At 40.6% G+C, this 26,820-nt stretch overlaps 3 protein-coding genes across 3 annotated transcripts in view; 1 reads left to right on the top strand and 2 right to left on the bottom strand.

Moving 5' to 3' along the window:
- Window positions 1-26,820, bottom strand: part of LOC123316452 (monocyte to macrophage differentiation factor) — a 245,539-nt gene that overhangs the window by 99,318 nt on the left and 119,401 nt on the right. The gene's annotated exons all lie outside the window — the stretch shown is intronic.
- Window positions 442-2,670, bottom strand: LOC123317657. The gene has a single exon (XM_044904263.1). The coding sequence runs from the start codon at window positions 2,668-2,670 to the stop codon at window positions 442-444; it is 2,229 nt and encodes a 742-aa protein (XP_044760198.1).
- Window positions 2,824-5,222, top strand: LOC123317656. Its single transcript, XM_044904261.1, has 2 exons — window positions 2,824-4,917; window positions 5,214-5,222. Exons 1-2 carry the CDS (start codon window positions 2,824-2,826, stop codon window positions 5,220-5,222), a joined length of 2,103 nt encoding a protein of 700 aa, XP_044760196.1.

Below are 26,820 nucleotides of genomic sequence, written 5' to 3'. Positions count from 1 at the left end.
TATATATATATATATACATATATATATATATATATATATATATATATATATATATATATATATAGTAATTGATCGTTTGCCAGAGAAAACAGGGAAAAATAGCTAATTTGGGTATTCGGCAATTATTGGCTGGGCAATTATCAACAATCAGGTGTCATAACATCTATATTTCGAACCTCTTGTGGTTCTTCTTCAGGATGCTAAAATAATATAATAAGTGGATACACATAAAAACAAACTTCTAACAATTACTTACGTCCGACAAGATTATTGTTTAAATTTACAGAGAGATTTTTGGAGAAACATTATATATATGATTAATTTAAACTTAAATTTATAAAGCAGGTTGTTTGAATAAAATAATAAAGCAAGTTGGTTTGAAGCAAAATTGCAATTGTAGGTTAATGTCACAGAACACAGTAAAACACAGAACATAAACAATCAAGTAATGACATCGACAGTATGGTCATCGGCTGGACGTTTGTCCAAGGATAATATGTAACTATATATCGCGCTGAGGTTTCCGAGATCAGTCTTCCTGTTGATGTTGTTTTCGTTTTCATTGATAAAACACATTTCCAAAAATGTTCTTTTATTGTAGTCTGAGTTGAGACACAATATTTCGGCTTCATCGAATTTGAATTTGTGGCCCAATGATGATGCGTGGTTAGCCAATGCGCATCTGTCTGGTCGTAGCTTGGCATCACTTTTGTGGATGGCAATACGCTTTTTTAGGCATTGAGAAGTTTGGCCAATATATACAGAGTTACAGTTCCCACATGAGATGCGATACACCACATCTGACTTGGACATTATGGGGATTCTGTCCTTCACATGGCTGAAGATTCTTCCCACTGTCAGTGGGTTGTATTTTGCAATTTTTATGTTTTTGACATCTTTTAAGATATTGGTCAATTTTCTCGTTAAAGATGGGAGGAGAGGTAGGGATACATATTTGATGGGTTCGTTCTGGTCTGTTGTTGCTGGTTCTTCTGTTGGTGATCCATCCTCACTTAGGTCAAGGGGCAGGGCATGAAGACATCTTTCCAAAAACATCCTAGGGTAGCCGTTGTCCTCGAAAATGTTGAGCAGTCTTTCCTCCGCCGACTTCAGGAAGTCGGGGTGGCAGATGTTCTTGACTCGTTTGAACATTCCCTTGATAAGGTTTGTTTTCACGGACCAAGAATGATTGGATTTGTAATGGATGTATCGTCCTGAGGAGGTTGGCTTCTGGTACCAATCGAGTTTGATCACATTATCTGTGCATCTCACCACTTTTGTGTCGAGAAATGGAACCCCATTATCTGTTTCCTCCTCCACCGTGAACTTAATGTGTTGATCGAAGCTGTTGAACACTGTTAATGTTTCAGCCGTCATGTCGTCAGGGATGGCGAGGAGGAGATCGTCGACGTATTGATAAACTATTGGTGTATGAAAAGGTAATAAGGGAATGCAGTAATTCAAGAGGACTGTCATTATGATCAAGGCCAGGATGGAACTAATTTTATTACCCATCGCACAGCCGAAAATCTGCGAGAAGAAAGATCCCCTGAATGTGAAATAACTGGAGTCGAACAGAAACTTTATGATTGATAGAAATAAGGGCATTTCGATGACTGTGATCTGTTGTATTCTGCTCCATTCAGATTGAATAATTTGCATAACTAGGTCCAGTGAGATGTTTGTGAACAAACTGACGGCGTCAAGGGAAACCAGTTTGTATCCTTGAGGTAATATGAGGTTGTTTATTTGTCTACTGAATTGGAAAGAGTCAGCTATGGAATATGATATGAAGTTGGAAAATGCCTCTGTAAGTATGCGTGTCATGAAGTGACTGAGTTCTGCTGTGGGTGAACCTATGGTGGAGACTATGGGTCGCAGTGGGATGTCAGGCTTGTGGATCTTGGGGAGTCCATATATTCTCGGTGGTACTGCTTTGTATGTGGTTAATTGTCTGGCTGTGGCGCCATCGATAATACCTAAATCTTTTAATTGTTTGATAATTTTGTTATTTTTGTTTTGAGTTTCATTTGTGGGATCTTTTGTCAGTTGTTTGTAAATTGATGAATCCTGCAGAAGTAGATTCATCTTATGTTCATACTGATCTACAGAAAGTACTACTGTAATGTTGCCTTTATCAGCGGCGGTGATTATCAGGTCATCGTGTGCTCTGGTGTATTTTTTGGCTTTGGTGAAAAGGTGATGCTCGAAACTGTGTGATCCCTTATGGGTGTGTACGTAGTTTGTGATGGCATTGGTACATTTAGCCCTCAAGATGTTCTGTGTGGTAGTGGGGGCCAATCCGATGATATTTTCGACGTCTGCTATAATATTTTTGATAGGTGAATCTATAATTGGAAGGGGAGCTATACTGAATTTAGGTCCCAAACTCAAGATTACTTTGATATCAGTGGGGATCTGTGTGGTTGTTAAGTTATGCAGCCATTCATCTTTGATTTTGATGGACTGGATTTTTTGTTTCTTTAGATCCCAAAATTTTTTGTTGAGATTTTTGTTGTTGTTTGAATATATGGTCTTGTAAGATTTGTTTTGGGTATGGAGAAATCGTTCGAGAATCCCCTCTGGAACGAGTCCAGATAATTTGGTCTTTAATTGTTCAAGGTTGGAGGAAAGAACCCCGATCCTTTTTATAGTGAAAGATATCTCCATGCTAAGAATTCTGGCCGATATTTTATTGTTGAAAATATAGATGTTATGACACCTGATTGTTGATAATTGCCCAGCCAATAATTGCCGAATACCCAAATTAGCTATTTTTCCCTGTTTTCTCTGGCAAACGATCAATTACAATACAGTGCAGATATGGGTTTCTTTGAGGACGTGGAATCGAGTTATGGCGTGGATGCGTCCGGGAAGATGAAACTATGGGCTCACTTAAACACCAAATTTGCTAAGATGACTAGTAGGAGAAACTTCTTGCTTCGATGCAGGACAGCTGGAATTTTCCCCAGACACATCGTCCAGAACGTCAAATGCTTGACCAACCTTCTATCTGATGACGCAGAAAACAACAGAAAGGTCAGTCTTTTCAACAATAAAATATCGGCCAGAATTCTTAGCATGGAGATATCTTTCACTATAAAAAGGATCGGGGTTCTTTCCTCCAACCTTGAACAATTAAAGACCAAATTATCTGGACTCGTTCCAGAGGGGATTCTCGAACGATTTCTCCATACCCAAAACAAATCTTACAAGACCATATATTCAAACAACAACAAAAATCTCAACAAAAAATTTTGGGATCTAAAGAAACAAAAAATCCAGTCCATCAAAATCAAAGATGAATGGCTGCATAACTTAACAACCACACAGATCCCCACTGATATCAAAGTAATCTTGAGTTTGGGACCTAAATTCAGTATAGCTCCCCTTCCAATTATAGATTCACCTATCAAAAATATTATAGCAGACGTCGAAAATATCATCGGATTGGCCCCCACTACCACACAGAACATCTTGAGGGCTAAATGTACCAATGCCATCACAAACTACGTACACACCCATAAGGGATCACACAGTTTCGAGCATCACCTTTTCACCAAAGCCAAAAAATACACCAGAGCACACGATGACCTGATAATCACCGCCGCTGATAAAGGCAACATTACAGTAGTACTTTCTGTAGATCAGTATGAACATAAGATGAATCTACTTCTGCAGGATTCATCAATTTACAAACAACTGACAAAAGATCCCACAAATGAAACTCAAAACAAAAATAACAAAATTATCAAACAATTAAAAGATTTAGGTATTATCGATGGCGCCACAGCCAGACAATTAACCACATACAAAGCAGTACCACCGAGAATATATGGACTCCCCAAGATCCACAAGCCTGACATCCCACTGCGACCCATAGTCTCCACCATAGGTTCACCCACAGCAGAACTCAGTCACTTCATGACACGCATACTTACAGAGGCATTTTCCAACTTCATATCATATTCCATAGCTGACTCTTTCCAATTCAGTAGACAAATAAACAACCTCATATTACCTCAAGGATACAAACTGGTTTCCCTTGACGCCGTCAGTTTGTTCACAAACATCTCACTGGACCTAGTTATGCAAATTATTCAATCTGAATGGAGCAGAATACAACAGATCACAGTCATCGAAATGCCCTTATTTCTATCAATCATAAAGTTTCTGTTCGACTCCAGTTATTTCACATTCAGGGGATCTTTCTTCTCGCAGATTTTCGGCTGTGCGATGGGTAATAAAATTAGTTCCATCCTGGCCTTGATCATAATGACAGTCCTCTTGAATTACTGCATTCCCTTATTACCTTTTCATACACCAATAGTTTATCAATACGTCGACGATCTCCTCCTCGCCATCCCTGACGACATGACGGCTGAAACATTAACAGTGTTCAACAGCTTCGATCAACACATTAAGTTCACGGTGGAGGAGGAAACAGATAATGGGGTTCCATTTCTCGACACAAAAGTGGTGAGATGCACAGATAATGTGATCAAACTCGATTGGTACCAGAAGCCAACCTCCTCAGGACGATACATCCATTACAAATCCAATCATTCTTGGTCCGTGAAAACAAACCTTATCAAGGGAATGTTCAAACGAGCCAAGAACATCTGCCACCCCGACTTCCTGAAGTCGGCGGAGGAAAGACTGCTCAACATTTTCGAGGACAACGGCTACCCTAGGATGTTTTTGGAAAGATGTCTTCATGCCCTGCCCCTTGACCTAAGTGAGGATGGATCACCAACAGAAGAACCAGCAACAACAGACCAGAACGAACCCATCAAATATGTATCCCTACCTCTCCTCCCATCTTTAACGAGAAAATTGACCAATATCTTAAAAGATGTCAAAAACATAAAAATTGCAAAATACAACCCACTGACAGTGGGAAGAATCTTCAGCCATGTGAAGGACAGAATCCCCATAATGTCCAAGTCAGATGTGGTGTATCGCATCTCATGTGGGAACTGTAACTCTGTATATATTGGCCAAACTTCTCAATGCCTAAAAAAGCGTATTGCCATCCACAAAAGTGATGCCAAGCTACGACCAGACAGATGCGCATTGGCTAACCACGCATCATCATTGGGCCACAAATTCAAATTCGATGAAGCCGAAATATTGTGTCTCAACTCAGACTACAATAAAAGAACATTTTTGGAAATGTGTTTTATCAATGAAAACGAAAACAACATCAACAGGAAGACTGATGTCGGAAACCTCAGCGCGATATATAGTTACATATTATCCTTGGACAAACGTCCAGCCGATGACCATACTGTCGATGTCATTACTTGATTGTTTATGTTCTGTGTTTTACTGTGTTCTGTGACATTAACCTACAATTGCAATTTTGCTTCAAACCAACTTGCTTTATTATTTTATTCAAACAACCTGCTTTATAAATTTAAGTTTAAATTAATCATATATATAATGTTTCTCCAAAAATCTCTCTGTAAATTTAAACAATAATCTTGTCGGACGTAAGTAATTGTTAGAAGTTTGTTTTTATGTGTATCCACTTATTATATTATTTTAGCATCCTGAAGAAGAACCACAAGAGGTTCGAAATATAGATGTTATGACACCTGATTGTTGATAATTGCCCAGCCAATAATTGCCGAATACCCAAATTAGCTATTTTTCCCTATATATATATATATATATATATATATATATATATTTTTTTTTTTAAATTTCACACAGAATGTGGTGCCTTTCGGATTGCTCGGGAAAAAACGCCAAGAGCAATCCGACTGATCAGTGTGGGAATATCACTTGTCGTATGATGCTGACAGTTGCCAATATTACGGCCTTCTGCATCCAAGTTATGGTGTTTGAAGGCAGATCCATCTCTCTCAAGTGCTCAACGGTTTTCTTATGCACCAGACCATTGCAGCTGATCACCAATGGCTTTATTTCTACTTTTTCCAGTTCAAAAGTTCGCTTCATCTGTCTTGATAGCAATTCGTATTTGGCGATCTTCTCTCCGTAGGCTTTAGCGAGGTTTTGGTCTAACGGCACTGCGAAGTCTATGATGATCGCCGACTTCTTATGTTTGTTCCATACAACCATGTCTGGTCGGTTATGTTCAGCACCCGGATCTGTTTGCACTGTCAAATCCCAATAGATCTTGATATCTTGGTTTTCCCGGACAGCCGTCGGTTCGTAGATGTGATGAGGGACGAATTCTTGGAGAAGCCGTTCTCTGAGACACATAAACTGGTGTACAACTTTGCCCATGTTGTTATGGCGAGACAAGTATTTGGTGTTAGCTATAGTCGAGCATCCAGATGACAAATGTTGCACAGTTTCCTCAACGTTGTTGCAGAGCCTGCATTTTGTGTTTTCAATGTTTTGTTTCATTATGTGTTTCGCGTAGGCTCGTGTAGGAACAACTTGATCCTGTATTGCCATCAGGGTCCCCTCAGTCTGAGGATAGAGGTAACCCTGAGTGAGGTAGGTGTTCGTGCTGGGCAAGTCGACTTCTGGCTGCTGCAGGCTGGCGTAGAACCGTCCATGTAAGGGCTTTGATCTCCATTTTTCCTTCCATTTTTCAACCATGTTCTCTGTTTCAGGTTCCTGCTCATCGTCGTTTCCTGCCGGCGTGGACACATAGCGCTGACTAGTTACCCACTGGTGTACCGGTAAGTTGCTCTGCAGAAAAAAGGTTTTAATTCTGCTTTCTTCTTTCAGATAGACGTTCTCCAGTGAGCTCAGTCCTCGCCCCGACTCTCTACGTGGAATATACAGCCTTTCAATAGCTGAATTTGGGTGCAGCAAACCATACTGTGTCAAGGTGGTCCTAGTTCTCCTGTCTAGTCTTTCCAGATCCGTCTGAGACCAGCTGAGTACTCCAGCAGTATATATGAAAGCCGGTATTGCCCAGGTATTGATAGCGGTCATCTTGTTCTTGGCTGACAGTTGTGTGTTTAAGACTTTTTTTATCCTAGTGAACAGCTCTCTTTCGACTTCTTCCTTATTCTCCCTTTGTCTAATTTCATATGTCTCCTGGACACCAAGATATTTATACCTCTCTTCTGCCCCTAAAGCTGGTATCACTTGTCCGTCTATCAACACCATATTTTCTTCACGATCTAGTTTCCCTCTCATCACAGCGACCGTCGCACATTTATCCAGCCCGAACTTCATCCCAATGTCTCCGCTGAACTCTCTCACCAGCTCTATTTCCCCCTCCAACTGCTGTCTGCCTCTAGCGAACAATTTAAGATCGTCCACATAGAAAAGATGAGTGAGCTTTCTACTCTGGTCTAATGAGTATCCGTAGGACGATCTGTTTAACATGCCGCTTAACGGATTTAAGGCGAGACAGAACCACAATGGACTGAAGCTATCACCTTGGAATATACCTTTTCTGATATTTATTGAGGCTGTTTTGTACGAAGTTGATGTTCCTTCAAGTATAAGTGAGGTACGCCACGTTGACATTAGGGAGCGGAACAATGAAATCACCTGTGGGTTTACCTTGTATATCTTCAAGATTTCTAACAGCCAAGTGTGGGGCACAGAGTCAAATGCCTTCTGGTAATCTATCCATGCCATGGCGATGTTTTTCTCCTTCCTTTTAGCCTGTTTTGTGATTGTATTATCGATTACCAGAAGTTCCTTACTGCCTCTGCCACCTCTCCTGCAGCCATTTTGTTCCCAGGCTAATATTTTATTATTTTTCAGGTGAATCCGGATCTTGTGACCGACCGTCGAGGTAAGTATTTTATAAGCGGAACAAAGGCATGTGATCGGCCTGTAGTTTTCAGGTTTGGTAGGATCTCCTTTTTTGAAGATCATATACGTCATGCCTTGTGTGAAGAATTTAGGTATCTTATTCGGGTTCTCCAAAGCTGAATTTAGGAGCCGTGCCAAAACCCCATGAGTGGATGGTAGGTACTTCCACCAATAATTATGAATATTGTCTATTCCAGCCGTTGTCCAATTTTTCATTCTTTTGACGGTCATCGCTACATCTTCCTCCGTGATGACGACAGAGTGCATTTCGGATAGATTTGCATACATTTCTTTTTCAGTTTCTATCCATGTGGCTTTGGTGTTGTGGCTTTCCTTTTCTGTCCACATGTTAGACCAGTATTTTTCGAATTCCTTCAGTTCAGAATCAGCTACTCTCGAACATTCTTGCTGAGATCTATGTTGTTCTCCCAGATCTCTGAAGAAGCCTTTTTGGTTGGTGTTGAATTGATTATTTTGACGGTATCTCTTAGTTCTTTTGTAGTACCTTCTTAATCTGCTGCCCAGGGTTGCCAGTTTCTGCTTTAAGGTCTCCATATGTATCGCTAGCTGTTGTTTGTACTGAGCATCTTTTCTACTCAGCTTTAATTTCCTTGAGTAGCATTGCACTTTTCTGTTCACTTTTTTGCTAACTTTTGTCTCTGGAGCAATATATATATATATTGTAATGAACCCCAGTTTTCTGAGGAAAATTGGAGTTCATCTTAGTGAATTTTTTCGTTTTAAATTTCCGTCTTTGAAAATGTTTTAATTCTCGAATATTCCGTACGTTCATTCCGACAGGCAGAGTAAACGTAAAAAACCGCTTATCTGTATTTCACGTTGTTTTTCTTACATGCCGCTGAAGATTTCAACGTTTTTCATCTGTTGATATGCGATAAACCGGAGCTGACGACGTTTTTCAGTCTTGCCGCATTCTGGAATTTTCAGATTTTTACCGTGGGAGGGGATATGCCTATAAAAGCAAATTTTCCCCCCGCGACGGTCACTTTTCGACTTTTCGACTGTTACTTCAGTTCGTCGGCTGACTTTTGAATTTTACTTCAGTGCTAACGTGGTTTCTAACTTCTAGTATAAATTCAGTTGATTTTCCGTAGTACTTTCGCCGTTGAGAATAATCATTTTGTGTTATTTGCATCAGTGCTTAGAATTAATTTTTTTAGTTTTTCTTTTTTAAATCCTTTGAGTTTCGAGTGCTTGAAACAAAGGAGGTAGGTCCCCGTCTGTGCCGTTCAGTTTCTTTGTTGGACCTGCGCCGTTACTTCTTTAACTTTGACACTGCTGTACTGTATCGTTTCCTGTTGTGTTTTGTCGTTCTTTGCCCTGTTTCGCGAGTCTGACTTTTCCCTTCGCTGTCGGTCATGGCGTGTTGACCCTTGGGGTGCTGAAGGGAGAGTTCCGTCAACCCCCCTGTCCGCGTCATAAGTGTTGAGTCCGAAGTCTCTTCTTTTCTGTCGGTCATGGCGTGTTAACCCTTGGGGCGGAGAATAAGAGATGCCGCAAGTAGTCAGTGAAATCCCGTGGTTGCGCTGAAAATAGACATTTTCTTCGCTGTCAGTCATGGCGTGTTAACCCTTGGGGCAGCGAATGGGGGTCTCGAGCGGATCCGCCCTTGTTGTGTTTCATTCCCGGAGAGGTGCAACTGCACGCCGATGCCGTGTAGCGGGTCCTTAGCATTCGTCAGTTCTGGTTGGCGCATTTTTGTTGGGCCGTTGATTTTTCGCTGCACCCGGTGTAGATTTCGTAAAGTGCTCGTGACCGGATAGGATTTCCCGAATGTGTTTTCACTGATAGAATCACTCATATTTTATATCACACATATCTCCCTTTGACATGTGATTAGTTTCCGAAGTTGTGAATAAACGTTTACATAGTTCGATTTTGACTTCTTCGTTGTCGCTACTACCCTAGACAACACCGAGCTCTGTCTCTGGCTAGCAGCTACCCTGGTAGGTTTGCTATTCTTCCTATTGAAAAGAATAGCTGGCGCTCGAGATTAAGGCTTCTCCGAGAAACGCACGTTACAAAATGGCGCCCGAGCAGGGACAGCGCAGAATCCAGTAGGAAACAACAGAGGTGAGAAACATTAACCGGACAGTGAGTGAATTCCCGAAACAGTGAGTGAAACCTAGGAACAGTGAGTGACTATTTCTTGAACCGAGAACTGTGAAGGATAAACTTGATCTGTGTTTTGTTGCCTGCCACTCTGTATTGGGCTGTTATACTGTGGATTGAATTGGACTATATTCTGAAAATTTTCCTATTGTTGAGGCCTATTGGAAATAATTTAATTAATTTGTGATTGTTCCTTTTTGCCGATTACTTATATTGAGTTGTGGAAAACTGAACTGTTGTTGCGCCTTAGTATCAGTGAAGGTTATTTCCGATTTCTTATTATTTCTGATTTATTGAATTGAACTGTTTTAAATTTCGTATTGAAGGTGAGTGAATTTCCGAACATTGAAAATTTATTGTCACAATTGGTAAAATTTAATAGGTTTTATTTACCTATCAGTTTAATAGTGACTCACCTATTACCCTGTTGATAACTTGTCTACCTGCTTTTATTTTCTTTTGACCTGTACTGTTGAAACTTACCAATTATTGCTGATTTTTCTGAAAACTGAAATTCGATTATTGCGATTTATTTTCCGAATATTGAACTGAAAAACTGTTTGGAATTTAACCTGTGCGTTCTGGTGCGATTCGAATTTCGGGACATTTTCCGGACTATACGAAACAACTTGCGAGTGTGTGCGGTATTTCGCGAATATTTTCGGACTTTAGTGGGACAGATTGAAATTTTTTTCAAGTAGCGTCGGACTTGTAAAATTTTTTGGTGTGATACATCGGGACTTAAGATTATTTTGGTGCGCCGGGACTTGAACTTAGATTTTTTCTGATACACCGGGACTTAGACTTTATTATTTTTTTTTGTGGTTACACCGATACCCACTTCGAACTTAAGTGAGTAGGTTAGCTAACGATAAACTCACCGGGTTGGACTTAGAGCTTAAACAGATTGTGAAAGACATACCGAGTGTGAAAGATTGGTGCGTTCTGAATCGGACTTAGTTGAAAATAATATGTCGAACATGGATGTGAACCGGTTACTCAGTGATGAACTTACATACGAATTACAACTGAGAGGACAATCGATACCGGGTACTGTGATGACTAAACGGAGTCTACTACGTCAAGTACTTCAGTCTAATGAACCTCTACTACCGCCAACATCATTGAATCCCGCCTCCGAGATTGAGATTTGCCAAAATAAACTCACCGATTTGGTAGAATCCCTTCAGAACTTCAATCATGAGAATGCAGCTAACGAATTTTCGCGAATTTACACCCGATTGATACACATACAAGGAAGGCTGGACTTTATTGTTACTGCAGACACAACACAGTTACAACTAGTTGGACAAATGAAGACAACTACAGCTAAGGCGTTGGAAACACTAGAGGAGCTACGTCAGAAGAGTAATCGTGAACAGCCGCAGCCATCTAACCGACATCAGAGGTCTCTCTTGGATGTGGAGGTGCCCAGTTCACCTGGTGTGTCACCGATCCAACCGGAACGGATTTCAGGGCTCCGAGAGCCATCGCTTATCGACTTGGGAGATGGTGTCGATCCTCCTGTAGCGGTCGATGTCTCACATACTGGAACACCTGTAAGGAATCCAACATTAGAACAGGTCATGAATGAGACAAGACAGACATGTACAGCATTACTGCGACAGTTACCAGCGATACCTCTCACACAGTCACAGGACTGTGAGACAACAACACCTGACCGTCCGACACAGGGTAGATGGATTAATTCTACACGAAGGGTGTCTTTTCCACACTTACCTGCACCTTGGATAAGTCCTGATCGACCAATCATCACAACACCTGCCAGATCAGAACCGGAGTCCCGATCAACAATATCAACTATCCCGGTACACAAATGGAACATTTCCTTTGATGGCACTGGAAGTGTGACCGGATTTCTTGAAGAAGTGGAGAGGCTGGCTGAATCCCGTAAAGTGTCCCTGGAACAAGTTTTCGAATCAGTTTATGAATTACTACGAAAAGACGCAAGGGATTGGTTTATTCCCAGGAGAGGTACTTTCGAGGACTGGGAGGATTTCAGCAACCAACTGAAAGAAGCGTTTCTGCCTGTCAACTATGAGGAGAATCTGTTGGAAGAAATAAAAAGACGAACACAAGGACCTGAAGAAAAGTTGCTCCTATATGTTACCCGGATGCAGAACTTATTCCAGAAACTCACCTATACAAAACCATCCGAAGTGGAGCAGATCCGACTCATCCGACAGAGGTTGATTCCGCCCTTACAGCAGGCCTTGGCCTTCCAGGAGACCAAGACGTATGATGAACTTCTCCGTAAAGGAAAAGTTTTTGAACTGGTCCAATGGCAGATGAGCCAGTACACCCGGCCACCCTCAAAACCAGGTTTCGTGGAGGAACCTCACCTAACGTACACTCCCCGCCAACTGAACCGATATCAGGCGAGTTTTTCTGTGGATACCGGAGAACAGGTACAAACAACTGATCATAGGAAATCAATCCCGCCGACACCAGCCAACCAGACACGACTTTCTCCGCCGGGGGAAAGCCGTCCAAGGCCACCCAGGTCCAGAGAGTCAATAGTCCGGCAACAGGAATCACACCGTCCAACTTCTGGAGACAGGTCCGAAGGTAGATCCGGAAACTCAACACCGCCACCCCGTCGTCGAGCCGAAAATAGCCACGCTGACCGGACCCAATCATCATCAGGAAGGAGAGTGTCCTTCCAGACACAGTGTTTCCGATGTGGTGGATATGGCCACATGCGTCGAGAATGTCGCAGGCCACCGAAAATCTTCTGTTCTCGATGTCAGAGGGAGAACATTCTCTCACGAGATTGTCCCTGCCGTTCGGAAAACTAAAGGGGAGATTGGAGACGGAGTCGACCACATCTCCCGGAATCTTGACTCCACTGACACCGACCACCTGTAATGATAACCGACCGTTAATAGAGGTCAAAATAGCCGGCGAACACTTCCGAGCACTGATAGATACAGGAGCGACCAGGAGTTTTTGTAGTCAGGCCGTATCCGATCATTGTGAAAGTAAAGGAATCACAGGACAAACAATGCACAACAGTTTTGCAGTAATAGCGAACGGAAAAACCACCGTCACGCCGAAACTGTACACCACCACCGTGCAAATTTCCGACTACACACTGCCTGATTTGAAATTCTTACTGGTACCAAGCTTACCGGTAGACATTATTCTGGGGATGGATGTTCTGTCGACTTTCAAGTTTTCCGTGAATCTTAGTACCGCCGAGTGCTTCCTGGAAGGCCGACTGATCTCGAAACCGATGACTCCCGTCGAAACCACCGCAGAAGTTCACACCGCCGAAGAACACCTATTGGAACTGACAGAATCTCAGAAACAAGAACTGGAGGCATTTCTGACCGAGGAATTAAAGAAGTTCGAAGACCTGTATGGTACAACCGACCTGATTGAACACAAGATCAAACTGAAACCGGGCACCGAACCGATCAAACAACGGTACCGACCCCTAAATCCGAAAATGCAGGAGATCTTCAATCAGGAAGTGGACCGTATGTTGGCTGAGGGAGTGATTGAACCCTCCAAGTCACCGTGGAGTTCACCTGTTGTATTGGTCAAGAAGAAAGACGGAAAGTACCGTTTCTGCATCGACTTCCGTGCTGTTAACCAAGTGTCTGTGAAAGATGCATACCCGTTGCCGTACATTTCTGGGATTCTGGACAAACTCCGAAAAGCGAAGTACATCTCCACACTGGACCTGAAACAAGGATACTGGCAGATACCATTAGCAAAGGAGAGCCGTCCGATTACTGCATTTACCGTCCCCGGAAGAGGTCTGTTCCAATTCACCGTGATGCCGTTCGGTTTACATGCAAGCCCGGCCACCTTCCAGAGATTCCTAGACACCGTCATTGGCCCAGAAATGGAACCGGAAGCGTTCGCTTACCTGGACGATATAGTTGTCCTGGGGGAAACTTTCGAGGAGCACCTGGAGAACTTGAGAGAAGTATTCCGACGGTTGAGAGAAGCTAATCTTCGTCTCAACCCCGACAAGTGTGACTTTGTGCGAAAATCCCTAAAATACCTTGGACATGTCGTCACCTCCGATGGCATCTGTACCGATCCCGACAAAGTGTCTTCGATAGTGTCTTTACCAATACCGAAAACCGTCCGAGAACTGCGTCGATTTCTGGGAGTTGCCAGCTGGTACCGTCGTTTCATAGAGAACTTCTCTGATTTAGTTTCTCCGTTGACTCGATTACTGCAGAAGAAACACCGTTGGAAATGGGGAGAAGACCAGCAGAAGGCCTTCGAGCTTCTGAAACAAAAACTCACAGAATCTCCGATACTGGCTTGTCCAGACTTCACCCAACCGTTCGTTCTGCAAACTGACGCCAGTGACATGGGCCTTGGAGGTGCCCTAACACAAGTGATCGATGGAGAAGAGAGAGTAATCGCCTATGTGAGCCGAACACTAAACCCCGCAGAGAAAAATTACTCAGTGTCAGAAAAGGAATGTCTCGCCATAGTATTTTCCATAGAGAAACTGCGACCGTACCTAGAAGGATTCCATTTCACAGTAATTTCCGATCACATGAGTCTGAAATGGCTAAACTCCATCAAGTCGCCGTCCGGAAGAATTGCTCGATGGGCCGTTTTCCTTCAGCAATTCGACTTCGAAGTCCAGTACCGTAAAGGATCGATGAACAAAGTAGCCGACAGCCTGTCCCGAAACCCGTTGCCGTCCCTAGATTCCGTATGTTTATCCGAGATAGAAACAACTCAGTGCAAATGGTACAACAAAAAGTTACAGGAGGTGGAAAAAGACCCAGCAAATTTTCCTGACTACGCCGTTGAAAATGGAAAACTGTTGCGACATTTCTGGGACTCATCCGACTTCACAGAAGATGGAACCGGCCAACCCTGGAAACTCTGTGTACCATCCGAACAGCGAACAGAAGTACTGCAGGAAAACCACGACTCAGAACTAGCAGGTCACATGGGGATTGCTAAGACGATTGCACGGATAGCCAGAAATTATTACTGGCCAGGGATGTTTAGAGACATTGCGAAATACGTGAGGAACTGCACATCGTGCCAAAAGTACAAAGTTTCGCAACAGAAAACCCCTGGTAAGATGCAACCACACCGAATGGCGGATGCGCCGTTCCAAGAAGTATCCACAGACATTGTAGGACCATTGCCACGGTCAAAGAAGGGAAACTCCTACATCGTGGTAATGCAAGACCGGTTCACAAAGTGGGTAGAGTGTCGTCCGTTGCGGAAAACCACCGCCAAAACTGTTTATTCGGCCCTCTACGAACAAGTCATACTGAAATACGGTTGCCCAAAACTAGTAATATCCGACAATGGAGTACAATTTGACAGCAGACTATTCAAGAACAGTCTCCGAGAGCTGAACATCGCTCACCGTTTCACACCACCGTATACCCCTCAGTGCAACCCTGTAGAAAGAGCTAACCGTACCCTGAAGACCATGATAGCACAGTTTTGTGAAGCCGATCAACGAACCTGGGATGAAAAGATAGGAGAGTTAACGTTTGCCATCAACACCGCTAAACAGGAGTCTACTGGATTTACACCGGCATTTTTAAATTATGGAAGGGAACTAGAAGTCCCGAGGGCGATTTATTCGACAAACCCCCACAATGAAGAAATGAACGGAGAATCCAACCGTACAGAAGAAGAAAATAGAGACATGACTTACCGTACTCAACAGATCAAACATCTCCAGGAGGCTTATGAGTTCGTCCGTACTAAACTATACCGTGCCTTCCAACAACAGGCTCACCACTACAATCTGCGACGAAGAGAAATCCGATACCATGTGGGAGATGAAGTTCTACGCCGGGACCGTCCTTTGTCCTCTGCCGTTGACGGTTTCGCCGCCAAGCTGGCTCCGAAGTTTTCCGGACCGTTTACCGTTGTTAAAGTCGTTTCACCTGTCATCTACGACCTGAAAGATACAGAGGGTAGAAAAATCACCAACATACATATTAAAGATTTAAAACCATTTCATGCATAACATCTATTATTGTCATGATCCGTTAACCGTTCTATAGAAATAACCTCTGAAAGGAGGAAATCTGTTATTTTTCCGTTACCGAATATATATATTTTTTTCCGTTACCGACTATATTATTATTTTCCGTTTACCTGTTTGTCTGAATAACTGTAGTTGCTCAATTAACCAGAACCAATGCATCCAGACAAAAGAATCAACGGATAGAACCACCCCGGAAGAAGTAAACAAGTTCCGCATGCAAACCAGTAGGGAATTAGCCCTCCATGCCTGTCCAAGAAACCAAGGACAATAGCAAGGAGAAATCACGTACAACTGAAGCCCGTCACTAACTTAGTTATAACCGATTACACCGTAACAATTCCGTTCAAATTCCGTACAGGCACCACCGTTGACCGAAATACCGTATCTACAGATTTTCATCCGTTCAACATGCAATTATAAATCAAACCTGTTAAAACTGTCCGAAAAATCTGTTATTTATGTAAGGAATACCAATAAAGGATACTGTTTCACCTTGCAACTGAGTATATCCGTCTATTAATCCAATAGATCTAACCAATTTCTGTCCTGAACCGAATTGAAATTATTGTACCGTCAGTTTAACACTGTTTACCTGAAGAAAACACCGTCTACCTGAAAGCAGAGTACAGAGAAAAACCGTTCCAAGAAGAAAAGTTGACCACGAAGAACGATGAAGATTGGAGAGTTTATTGTTAGAAATTACCCACCTGCAAGTTTCATACCGGATCCGAAAGTCTCAGCGTCCGTGCAGCCGGGTCACACCAGTCCATTGAGCCCCCACGTCGATCTGTTGGAGGCTTTCCACCTGTTGCAGCTCCCACGATTCCTGGGTAACCTACAAAACCACGATGGAATTCAAACACCCGCCAAACACAGTTAAATTAGGTACTCACCGGAGGGATGAAGCATGGCACGTTTCCGACCAGCGATGAAGATGAATTTCCACATAGAGAAAGAAGATTTTCCACTATTAAATACCCACATCATGTGTCCACGGAACGCTGAACAAGGTGCTTTGACAAGATGGCGGAGACCTGCGCCGAAATGACTGACGCTGACGTTTCTGCGTGCGCATTGGAACTACTATTCCAACCATAGAGAGGATAAGTACTTGAGTTGTAAACTGGTCACGAGTACAGGTGGCGCGCGCGAAAGTAAGGTCATTATTTCTAGGGGTAGATAGAGTCGTGAAATTAAGCTCACTACTTCATCGTAAGTTAATTTCTTCCGAGGTGGAGGTGGTGTAATGAACCCCAGTTTTCTGAGGAAAATTGGAGTTCATCTTAGTGAATTTTTTCGTTTTAAATTTCCGTCTTTGAAAATGTTTTAATTCTCGAATATTCCGTACGTTCATTCCGACAGGCAGAGTAAACGTAAAAAACCGCTTATCTGTATTTCACGTTGTTTTTCTTACATGCCGCTGAAGATTTCAACGTTTTTCATCTGTTGATATGCGATAAACCGGAGCTGACGACGTTTTTCAGTCTTGCCGCATTCTGGAATTTTCAGATTTTTACCGTGGGAGGGGATATGCCTATAAAAGCAAATTTTCCCCCCGCGACGGTCACTTTTCGACTTTTCGACTGTTACTTCAGTTCGTCGGCTGACTTTTGAATTTTACTTCAGTGCTAACGTGGTTTCTAACTTCTAGTATAAATTCAGTTGATTTTCCGTAGTACTTTCGCCGTTGAGAATAATCATTTTGTGTTATTTGCATCAGTGCTTAGAATTAATTTTTTTAGTTTTTCTTTTTTAAATCCTTTGAGTTTCGAGTGCTTGAAACAAAGGAGGTAGGTCCCCGTCTGTGCCGTTCAGTTTCTTTGTTGGACCTGCGCCGTTACTTCTTTAACTTTGACACTGCTGTACTGTATCGTTTCCTGTTGTGTTTTGTCGTTCTTTGCCCTGTTTCGCGAGTCTGACTTTTCCCTTCGCTGTCGGTCATGGCGTGTTGACCCTTGGGGTGCTGAAGGGAGAGTTCCGTCAACCCCCCTGTCCGCGTCATAAGTGTTGAGTCCGAAGTCTCTTCTTTTCTGTCGGTCATGGCGTGTTAACCCTTGGGGCGGAGAATAAGAGATGCCGCAAGTAGTCAGTGAAATCCCGTGGTTGCGCTGAAAATAGACATTTTCTTCGCTGTCAGTCATGGCGTGTTAACCCTTGGGGCAGCGAATGGGGGTCTCGAGCGGATCCGCCCTTGTTGTGTTTCATTCCCGGAGAGGTGCAACTGCACGCCGATGCCGTGTAGCGGGTCCTTAGCATTCGTCAGTTCTGGTTGGCGCATTTTTGTTGGGCCGTTGATTTTTCGCTGCACCCGGTGTAGATTTCGTAAAGTGCTCGTGACCGGATAGGATTTCCCGAATGTGTTTTCACTGATAGAATCACTCATATTTTATATCACACATATCTCCCTTTGACATGTGATTAGTTTCCGAAGTTGTGAATAAACGTTTACATAGTTCGATTTTGACTTCTTCGTTGTCGCTACTACCCTAGACAACACCGAGCTCTGTCTCTGGCTAGCAGCTACCCTGGTAGGTTTGCTATTCTTCCTATTGAAAAGAATAGCTGGCGCTCGAGATTAAGGCTTCTCCGAGAAACGCACGTTACAATATATATGTATATATATATATATATATATATATATATATATATATATATATATATATATATTCTTTTGATATAGAGCATTACAATCTTGAACAGCAAACAATAATTATAGCATGTGTATGAGATACAGTTTTAGCAGAGGTTAGCGTAACGGGGTACCATACAAATTGGTGTATGATACAAGAGCTTAGGGAAAAACCTCAGTAAAAAAACCCTTTCTCCCCGTGAGTGTAGTGGATTGTAATTGTTCACGAAATAAGCTGAAATATTCCATATTGAAGGGCATCTCGCACTGCAAAAATTGATTCTTTCTCCAACAAAAAGGAAAATCCAGAAAGTCTTCTCCAAGATACCAGAAACTTTTATCTGAAATAAAGAGAAAACAAAAGCAGAAAAACGTAAAATAATAAAATTAGATTCAATATGTCAGATTGACCTAAAATTGACAACCCAATTCAAAAAAGATTCGGAAACTGCATGTATAGCTCTAAAACCATCCTGAAATTTATAAATTGGACAATGATTAACTAGATGATTTATGGTTTCTTCTGGTTCCCCGCATTCACAACTAGGGCTTTCAACTGAATTCCACCTGAAAAGCATGCTATTGCAACGTCCCGCGTCCGTGACCTGTTCTTATACGATTCAGAATACACCATATTTTCCTGGGAAGATCAAAACCAGGAACTCTATTCGAAGGATCAGTTACTAATTCTATGTTGAAAATAGTGCACCTATTCCATTCAGACTGCCAAAGGTCTTTGTCCCTTATATTCGAATTAAGAAAAGAATTGGACCATAAAGGTTTACGCGACTTCAGTCTTGGAATGGTATTTTCGGGAATATAGGATAGAATTGGGAACGAGTCTGGATAAGATTGGAATTTTTTCCAGGAATTCATAACCGCAGTCTGTCTACGAATATGAGGCGGTAAAATGTTTGAAAGAACTGGTAACCATTGAATAGGTGAAGATCTAATAGTTCCAGTTATGGTTCTCATGGAAAGATTCGGTTGTGCATCAATTTTCTGCACATGAGCACTATTAATCCAAATGGGGCAACAATATTCAGCAGCCGAAAAAACCAAAGCTAGGGCTGCCGTTCGAAGAGTGGCTGCATCAGCACCCTATGCAGTGCCAGCTAATTTATGGAGAATATTATTCCTGGTTTTTAACTTTAGACGCAGACTTTCCAAATGGGCTTTGAAATTCAGCGAGGAATCCAGCTTAACACCTAGATATTTCGGATTGAAGTTATGTTCCAAAAAAGAATTACCGAAAACTACACTCAATTTTCTATATTTTTGATGATTATTCAAATGGAAACACGAAACCTCGGTTTTATTTGGGTTAGGACACAAACGCCACTCGAAAAAGTAATTCCTCAAAATTTCTAAATCCGTAGATAAATTATTTTCTATGCATCTAAAATCAGAATGACGGAAAGCGAGGGCAATATCATCAGCGTAAATAAATTTCTCAGAAGAAGTCGTAGGGATATCACACAAATATAAATTGAAAAGAAGAGGTGCTAAAACTGATCCTTGTGGAAGACCGTTATTCAAAGTTTTGAAATTACTACTGTCATCATCTACAAAAACACGAAACCTTCTATCTGACAGCATATTTTCCAGTAAGCGAACCATCTTTCCACACTTCAGATGAGTATAAAGTTTGAAAATTAAACCATCCTTCCATACCGTGTCATAAGCGGCCGATAAATCTACAAATGCTGCTCCTGTTTTCAATTTATTATTGAAACCTGTTTCAATAAAAGTGGTAAGGCTTAGAACCTGATCACAGCAATTTCTATTTTTCCTGAAACCCCCTTGACAATTTTGTAAGGCGTCTTCTAAAGTCGATTCATTCCTAAAAAGAATTAGCCTCTCTAAAATTTTGAAAGGAACACTCAATAAACTAATTGGTCGATAACTACTGGGATCAGAAGAATTCTTTCCACGTTTTAAGATTCCTATGACTTTCGCTTTTCGGAACTCGGCGGGAAAATTGCCACTATTTAGAATATTATTATAAAAAGATAATAACCAAGACAACGCTCTTTTGCCTAAATGCTTGATGAATTCCGGATAAATTCCGTCGAAACCTGCAGCTTTTCGAGATTTAGAAGATTTGATAGCGGCTTTTAATTCATCCATATTGAATGGATTAGAGATAACATCCATGGCTGGAGTTGAGGTCCTAAAATTCTGTAGTTTCATTAGCTAATTCCACTATAGCTGCAATTTTCTTCTTGCTCCTAATTTTGATAAATAGATATTGATATTGATCACACTACAAATTATAAGATATGGCAAACGCCAATGAATTCGAGCAAAGCATCAGAAAATCCAATTATTAATTGGGAACAGGAACCCAGAAAAACTGACTGGGAATAAAATCATCCCATATTTTGTTATTTATTTATTTATTCTTGAAAATTACAACGCTCAAGCTAGCAGCCCCTCCCAATTTCGGTAAAATCTTGGTTATTGTTTTCTTGAGGTCCTGGGGAACTGCAGATTCTAGGATGATCCAATCCCCAAAAAAACTTCCAGATCTTTACATTTCAACGATCTTTTATTGACGAAACACTCAAGTTTTTATGAATTTCTTGCTTGTTCCTGGAGCATCAAGAGTCTTGTGTATCCAATTGTCTCTGTTAATATAATGTAAAAAGGCTCTGTATCGTATATAAATATTCATCCATGAAACGGAGTTCTAATAGGAATATAAAATTTCTTTGCAAGATTGCAAGAAGATGCTTATAAACTCTGTCTCTGCATCAATAAAATGTGTAATCTTTATAATAAATTTGAATGACGTTTTGGCTATGTTATTCTCACGACTGACACTTCCAAATCCTAACCTGATAAGTTCGTTAACTCAGAACCGGGCATTGAACTAAAGAAAGTTAGTTAGTTCTTTAGTTCAATGAAACCGGGTCAGTGATCCGAGAAGATCCGTGACCTCAATTGATCGAGTTAGTAACCCTGAGTCATAGACATAGAGACATGGACTGAGCAATGCCAGCATGAAATTGGCTATTTATTAGAAAGAGAGAAAAGCTCGTCGGGACATACCTTTCTCTTTTTTGTTCACATAGAGGTGAATGTAGACCAATCAAAATTCTTGAAAAAGACAACTGCATTCCCGACGTGTTTTTCTCTCTGTCACTTTTTTTTGACCGTATTTCATGCATAGATATAAAGGGAAGGCACAGTCCATGTCTCTATGTCTATGCCCTGAGTAAGTTTCCGAAAACGCCTTACTGCAGGAGGGAGATGTTCTGTGGGTGAAACCCATAGACATAGAGACATGGACTGAGCAATGTCAGCATGAAATTGGCTTTTGGAAAGAGAGAAATGACCGTCGGGAATCATTGAACTCCTATAAAGTTCAATGTCGGGAATTTACCTGTCTCTTTTTTGTTCACATAGAGGTGAGTGTAGACCAATCAAAATTCTAGAAAGAGACAACTGCATTCCCGACGTGCGTTTCTCTCTGTCACTTTTTTTGACCGTATTTCATGCATAGATAGAAAGGGAAGGCACCAGTCCATGTCTATATGTCTATGGTGAAACCAAAGACACATTACACACACAGAACACTAATATACACATATACCAAAGATAAGATGTCTAAAACACTGGTGTGTGCACTTGTCACTTTTTGGAAGCATCCCCAGCAAACACAATTGCATATCATCAACGTATCATACATATTGCAACGTTCCGTGTTACATAGCAAAGTTCCGTACACGATCTATCCGTTATCTGTCCAACGAGAGCTCTATGTCCGCCTTTCGCTATGTATACTGTAACGAAACTGCAATATTACATGTTCGGTACACATATAGGTACTTTGTACCTTACATGCTATGTGCAAAGGATGATAGCTCTGGTACAGAACATCTGATACCAATTTGAAATATAACCTCAATAAATACAAGGACATCCAAAATTCAATGGATCGCCATATTTGATGAAATACGTACTTATTTTGGGCAAAAACTGTACCAGAACGATAATTTATAGTTACACCTGATTGATTGTCAGTATTCATACTTGGAGACTTCTTTAGTAACCTATGTCTACGATCCGTGGGTGTCTCCCGCACCGACCTAAAATTCCTTCTCATTCCGGGCTCGAACCTGCTTACTTCTCGACATCTTGTGTTCCTGAGTGGTCCCTCCAACCTATCTAGCTATGGAAACATGTGACTATTCATATAACTGCACCATATTAACTGTATGGAATAAAAATTGCTTCTTTTATCAATGCGGAAACCAAATAATTCTCAAAACTCGAACTAAAATCGCATTCTTTATGTTTTAAAAAAAAACTCGAGTATTTGCTTTTCATTTGTCACACAAAATCATCAGATATACACAATATTGTATCTTTGACGAATGGAATCAGGTTTACTATCCTTGCAAATACATATTATATATGATAAATTTGTCATACTGATGGATGAATGTGAACATTCAGCATAATCACACAACCCTTTTTCCTCCGAACGTCAATAATTGAGGTTATGAAAGTTGAGTTATCAAAGTTCATAATTCGCCTATTTTGGCGGATTCTATCCGCTAGTAGTAAGAAATTGAATAAAACAGTTTCGATAACAGCTACAGTTTCATTGTCGGGATGACTGCTGAAAAATTAGGTATATGTTATGTGTATACTCTCATATCGTAATAATATGTATTTAATGCTCTGATTGCTACATAAAATTAACAGAACATTTGAATGAAAATTGTGCATTTATAAATTAATATACCATATACATAACATTCTCATTCAAAATGATACATATCATAGATAATACGGAATTGATAATACCATATACTTTTCATGAAAAACATAACAAATTAATGTATATGATACATAAATATTATATTATGTTTGATATGCATCACGTGAAATGAGAACGTTATGTATATGGAATATTTATTTATAAATCCACAGTTGTGTTTCAAATGTTCTGTTTATGTTATGTAGCACCCTTATGCATGTAACATGTTGGTTTGCTGGGTCAACATTTCAGAAAATCGGGGATATGGGATCAGTTTCGTGGCGGCGCCACCATGTCATTTGCTTCGTTTTATCCTTGTTCTATCAAAGGAAGTCCAATGATACTATCTCGTTTTATTTTGTTTTGCGTTGATATCGAATATCGATCAACGAGTGCAAAATATGAACTGGCCCATTTTGTCAGCTGTTGAGGAATATTTATGATTTACAGTTTTTTTTACAATTTTCGTTGTAAAAACAAATTTGTCAACATTTCAACACTACCGAATAAGGGTCAAAATGTGTTGAGGGGCCCTAAGGAAGGGTGAAGTAAAAATAAAAGTAGCAAAAAATGTTCGATTAGTATCGAAATGATTATATATACTTATAATTAAAACTTCTAACTCATACTTGGTGCTGGGAGCGAAATAATATACAAACAAATAACATACAAACAATATAAAATAATATACAAACAACATAAAATGATAAACAAACAAATAATAAACAAACAATACAAAAAATTAAAGATACACTTTTCTAGCCTTTATTTCCAGCAAATAATCTATTTATCAAGTCAGCCATAGCTGATGACGATTTCAGTTTTTTAAGTTTTTCCCCCTCTATTGACAATAACGACATGTCTGAAAGCCGTTCCTGTCCCATAGAAGTCCTCAGATAATTTTTTATGAGTTTTAGTTTTGAAAAAGTCCTTTCAGCGGTTGCGTGTAGTAATAACGTCCGGAAAACTGGATGCAAGGATATTGAATTTTATCAGGACTAATTTTAAAAGTTCTTTGATGGCACGAATTTTCTGAATTTCACATTTTAAGTATTCGTATCTATCTGAATGAGAAATTCGGTGTAATGAACGGGATTTTGAAGTTTGAAATGAATGGTTGTCTTAGCAGTTATTTTCAAAAATGCTCTTGTAAAACCTGTAAGAGGTTTTGGATAACATTTTTAGGAATTTTTGCTTACAGACATTCGGGGGCCCCTAAAGCTTGGGGGCCCCGTATCACTGATACCGCTGATACCGCGGTAGCTACGCCCCTGGTTCAAAGGAGTATTTACTGTTCTTCATCAAGATAATTTCCGTTTGACAACTTGAATTCGTGAGGGGGGTAATTCAATATGATTTTTAATAAAACACAATTGATTGGTCAAATATTCAATATATTCAGTTGATAGAAAGGTAATTTTCACTATATCTATTCAGGAAGAATATTTGAAGAACAAACTCGAATAGATTGATCAATTTCTGATTCTCAATACATGCTCACAATTCACATTACGTATTTCCAATACAGTTTCTTTGAAATATTGCTGAAGTTGCCTTAAAACTTAGCTATATCCTTCCCGAATGTGTTCGTTCATCTGATTTTTTCTGCCTCAAATTCCAACAACATCGAATTATTAGCTTGTAACGATACGATCGTTACAATTTTTTCTTTTTGAAATTCAAATTTATTCATTACATATTTGTTGTACCGCCACTGCATTTGTACGTGTATCGAAGCTTCCCAAGTATTTGAACTGCTCGACCTGTTCTAGAGTTTCATTGTCCAGGCTGATATCTGTTTGAAGGCTTTCTGGCGGACTTACCAGGATTTTGGTATCAATTCGGCATCACGGGCATTCTGGAAGCTGAAAGACAGAGTGTTCCAAAATCACGACCTCAATCTGAAGACCAAGACAGCTGTTTACAGAGCAGTGGTCCTCCCAACGCTTCTTTACGGAAGCGAAAGCTGGACTCCCTACAGGCGACATATTAAACAGCTTGAACAGACGCAGCAACGTCATCTAAGACAGATAATGCACATCAGATGGTTCCACAAAGTTTCGAATGCAGAAGTCTTGCAGCGCGCGAGTTGTACAACAATTGAGACTCAAGTAACGAGGGCCCGACTCAGATGGAGCGGCCACATTCTGAGGATGCAGGACACAAGACTCCCCAAAATAGCTCTATACGGCGAAATCACTGAGGGAGCCCGGAAACCAGGAGGCCAGTATAAGCGGTTTAAGGATACACTACATCAATCCCTAAAATCAGTTAATGCTAATCATAACTGGGAACAACTAGCGTTAGACAGGTCACAGTGGAGGTCTTTGGTCCACAGTTATAATGGAGAATCGAGAAGGATACAGCGGCGGCCAGATCTGGTTGGAGACTATCCATGCCCTGAGTGTGGAAGGATCTGCAGGTCACGGTTGGGTCTCTTTAGTCACAGGAGGGCACACAGTCGCAACTAGCACTGAGAAGTTACAAGTCTGTTCAAATTTATTTATTTTTTTTTTCTTTTTTTTTTTCTTCTTTTTGTAGATTTATTCCCGGTAACGGGATACAGCAATGAATGAATGAATGAACGTGTATCGAAGAATTCAGATTTGCAGATTGGCGCATGTTTTCAATCTGATAAGATATTAATCGGTTATTCGAAGATTTTATTCTTTCTTTTTCCGCTTTGTCTGGTGAATGAGATAAGTCATCAGAGTTGAGTTCTTGATATAGATATTTTTTGGTATTAAATTTTGAGATTTAGTTAGTATTTCATAGTTTCTATTGGTTTAGTGAAACTCAATTAAAAATTGAGTTTTTGGGTGAAGCCCAGATTTTCGATTTATATTTCCAAGTTGAACTTCGTTGACCAACATCCAACTTCGAAGAATCAATCACACCTGAAAACTGTGGTGATCAGAACCTGGAAATCCTTATATGGTGCTGTATCGTACCAAATCAGATGGTTCTTCCTGCATAGGAGCACTTCACCTGGATTTTAATTGCTAATGGAAGTATTCTGTTATATATTTTGTTATTTCATTCGATATCCAATTTATATAATTTCGTATGCTCTATTTCATTCTGCATTTGAGACATTGCGCTTCGAAGCTATTCATAATAATTTTCATTGTTGAAATCCAATTGTAAGCAGCTATTTTTCAATATTTCACTCTTAACTTTTTATTCTAATTTGAGCAATTTAGTCGATCTTATTAATAAATCTCTGAAAGTGGATAAATTTGTTTTTGTGTGGGAACCAAAGCCTTCAAAATTGATTTCTATTTTGAAAATAGGTTCCGGGCTAGCTACAACCTATTAACCCCGACCACCTCTCCGACTGAAGCTAGTAACTAACAGATCTCTGAAGAGAGAAAAAACACTTAATTGGTTACACAATTTTTGGCGCCCAACGTGGGCCGAATTTTTCGTATTTTGCATCCTTTGTTAAAATTTCTGCAATTTTGAAGGCTCCTCACACAATCACATATCCATAGGTATCTTTTTCACATTGCA

This window comes from Coccinella septempunctata, chromosome 7 (assembly GCF_907165205.1).
Source record: "Coccinella septempunctata chromosome 7, icCocSept1.1, whole genome shotgun sequence".
NCBI classification, from domain to species: domain Eukaryota; kingdom Metazoa; phylum Arthropoda; class Insecta; order Coleoptera; family Coccinellidae; genus Coccinella; species Coccinella septempunctata.
The sequence above is the reverse complement of the archived record's forward strand: the minus strand, read 5'-3'. Positions and strand labels throughout refer to the sequence as shown.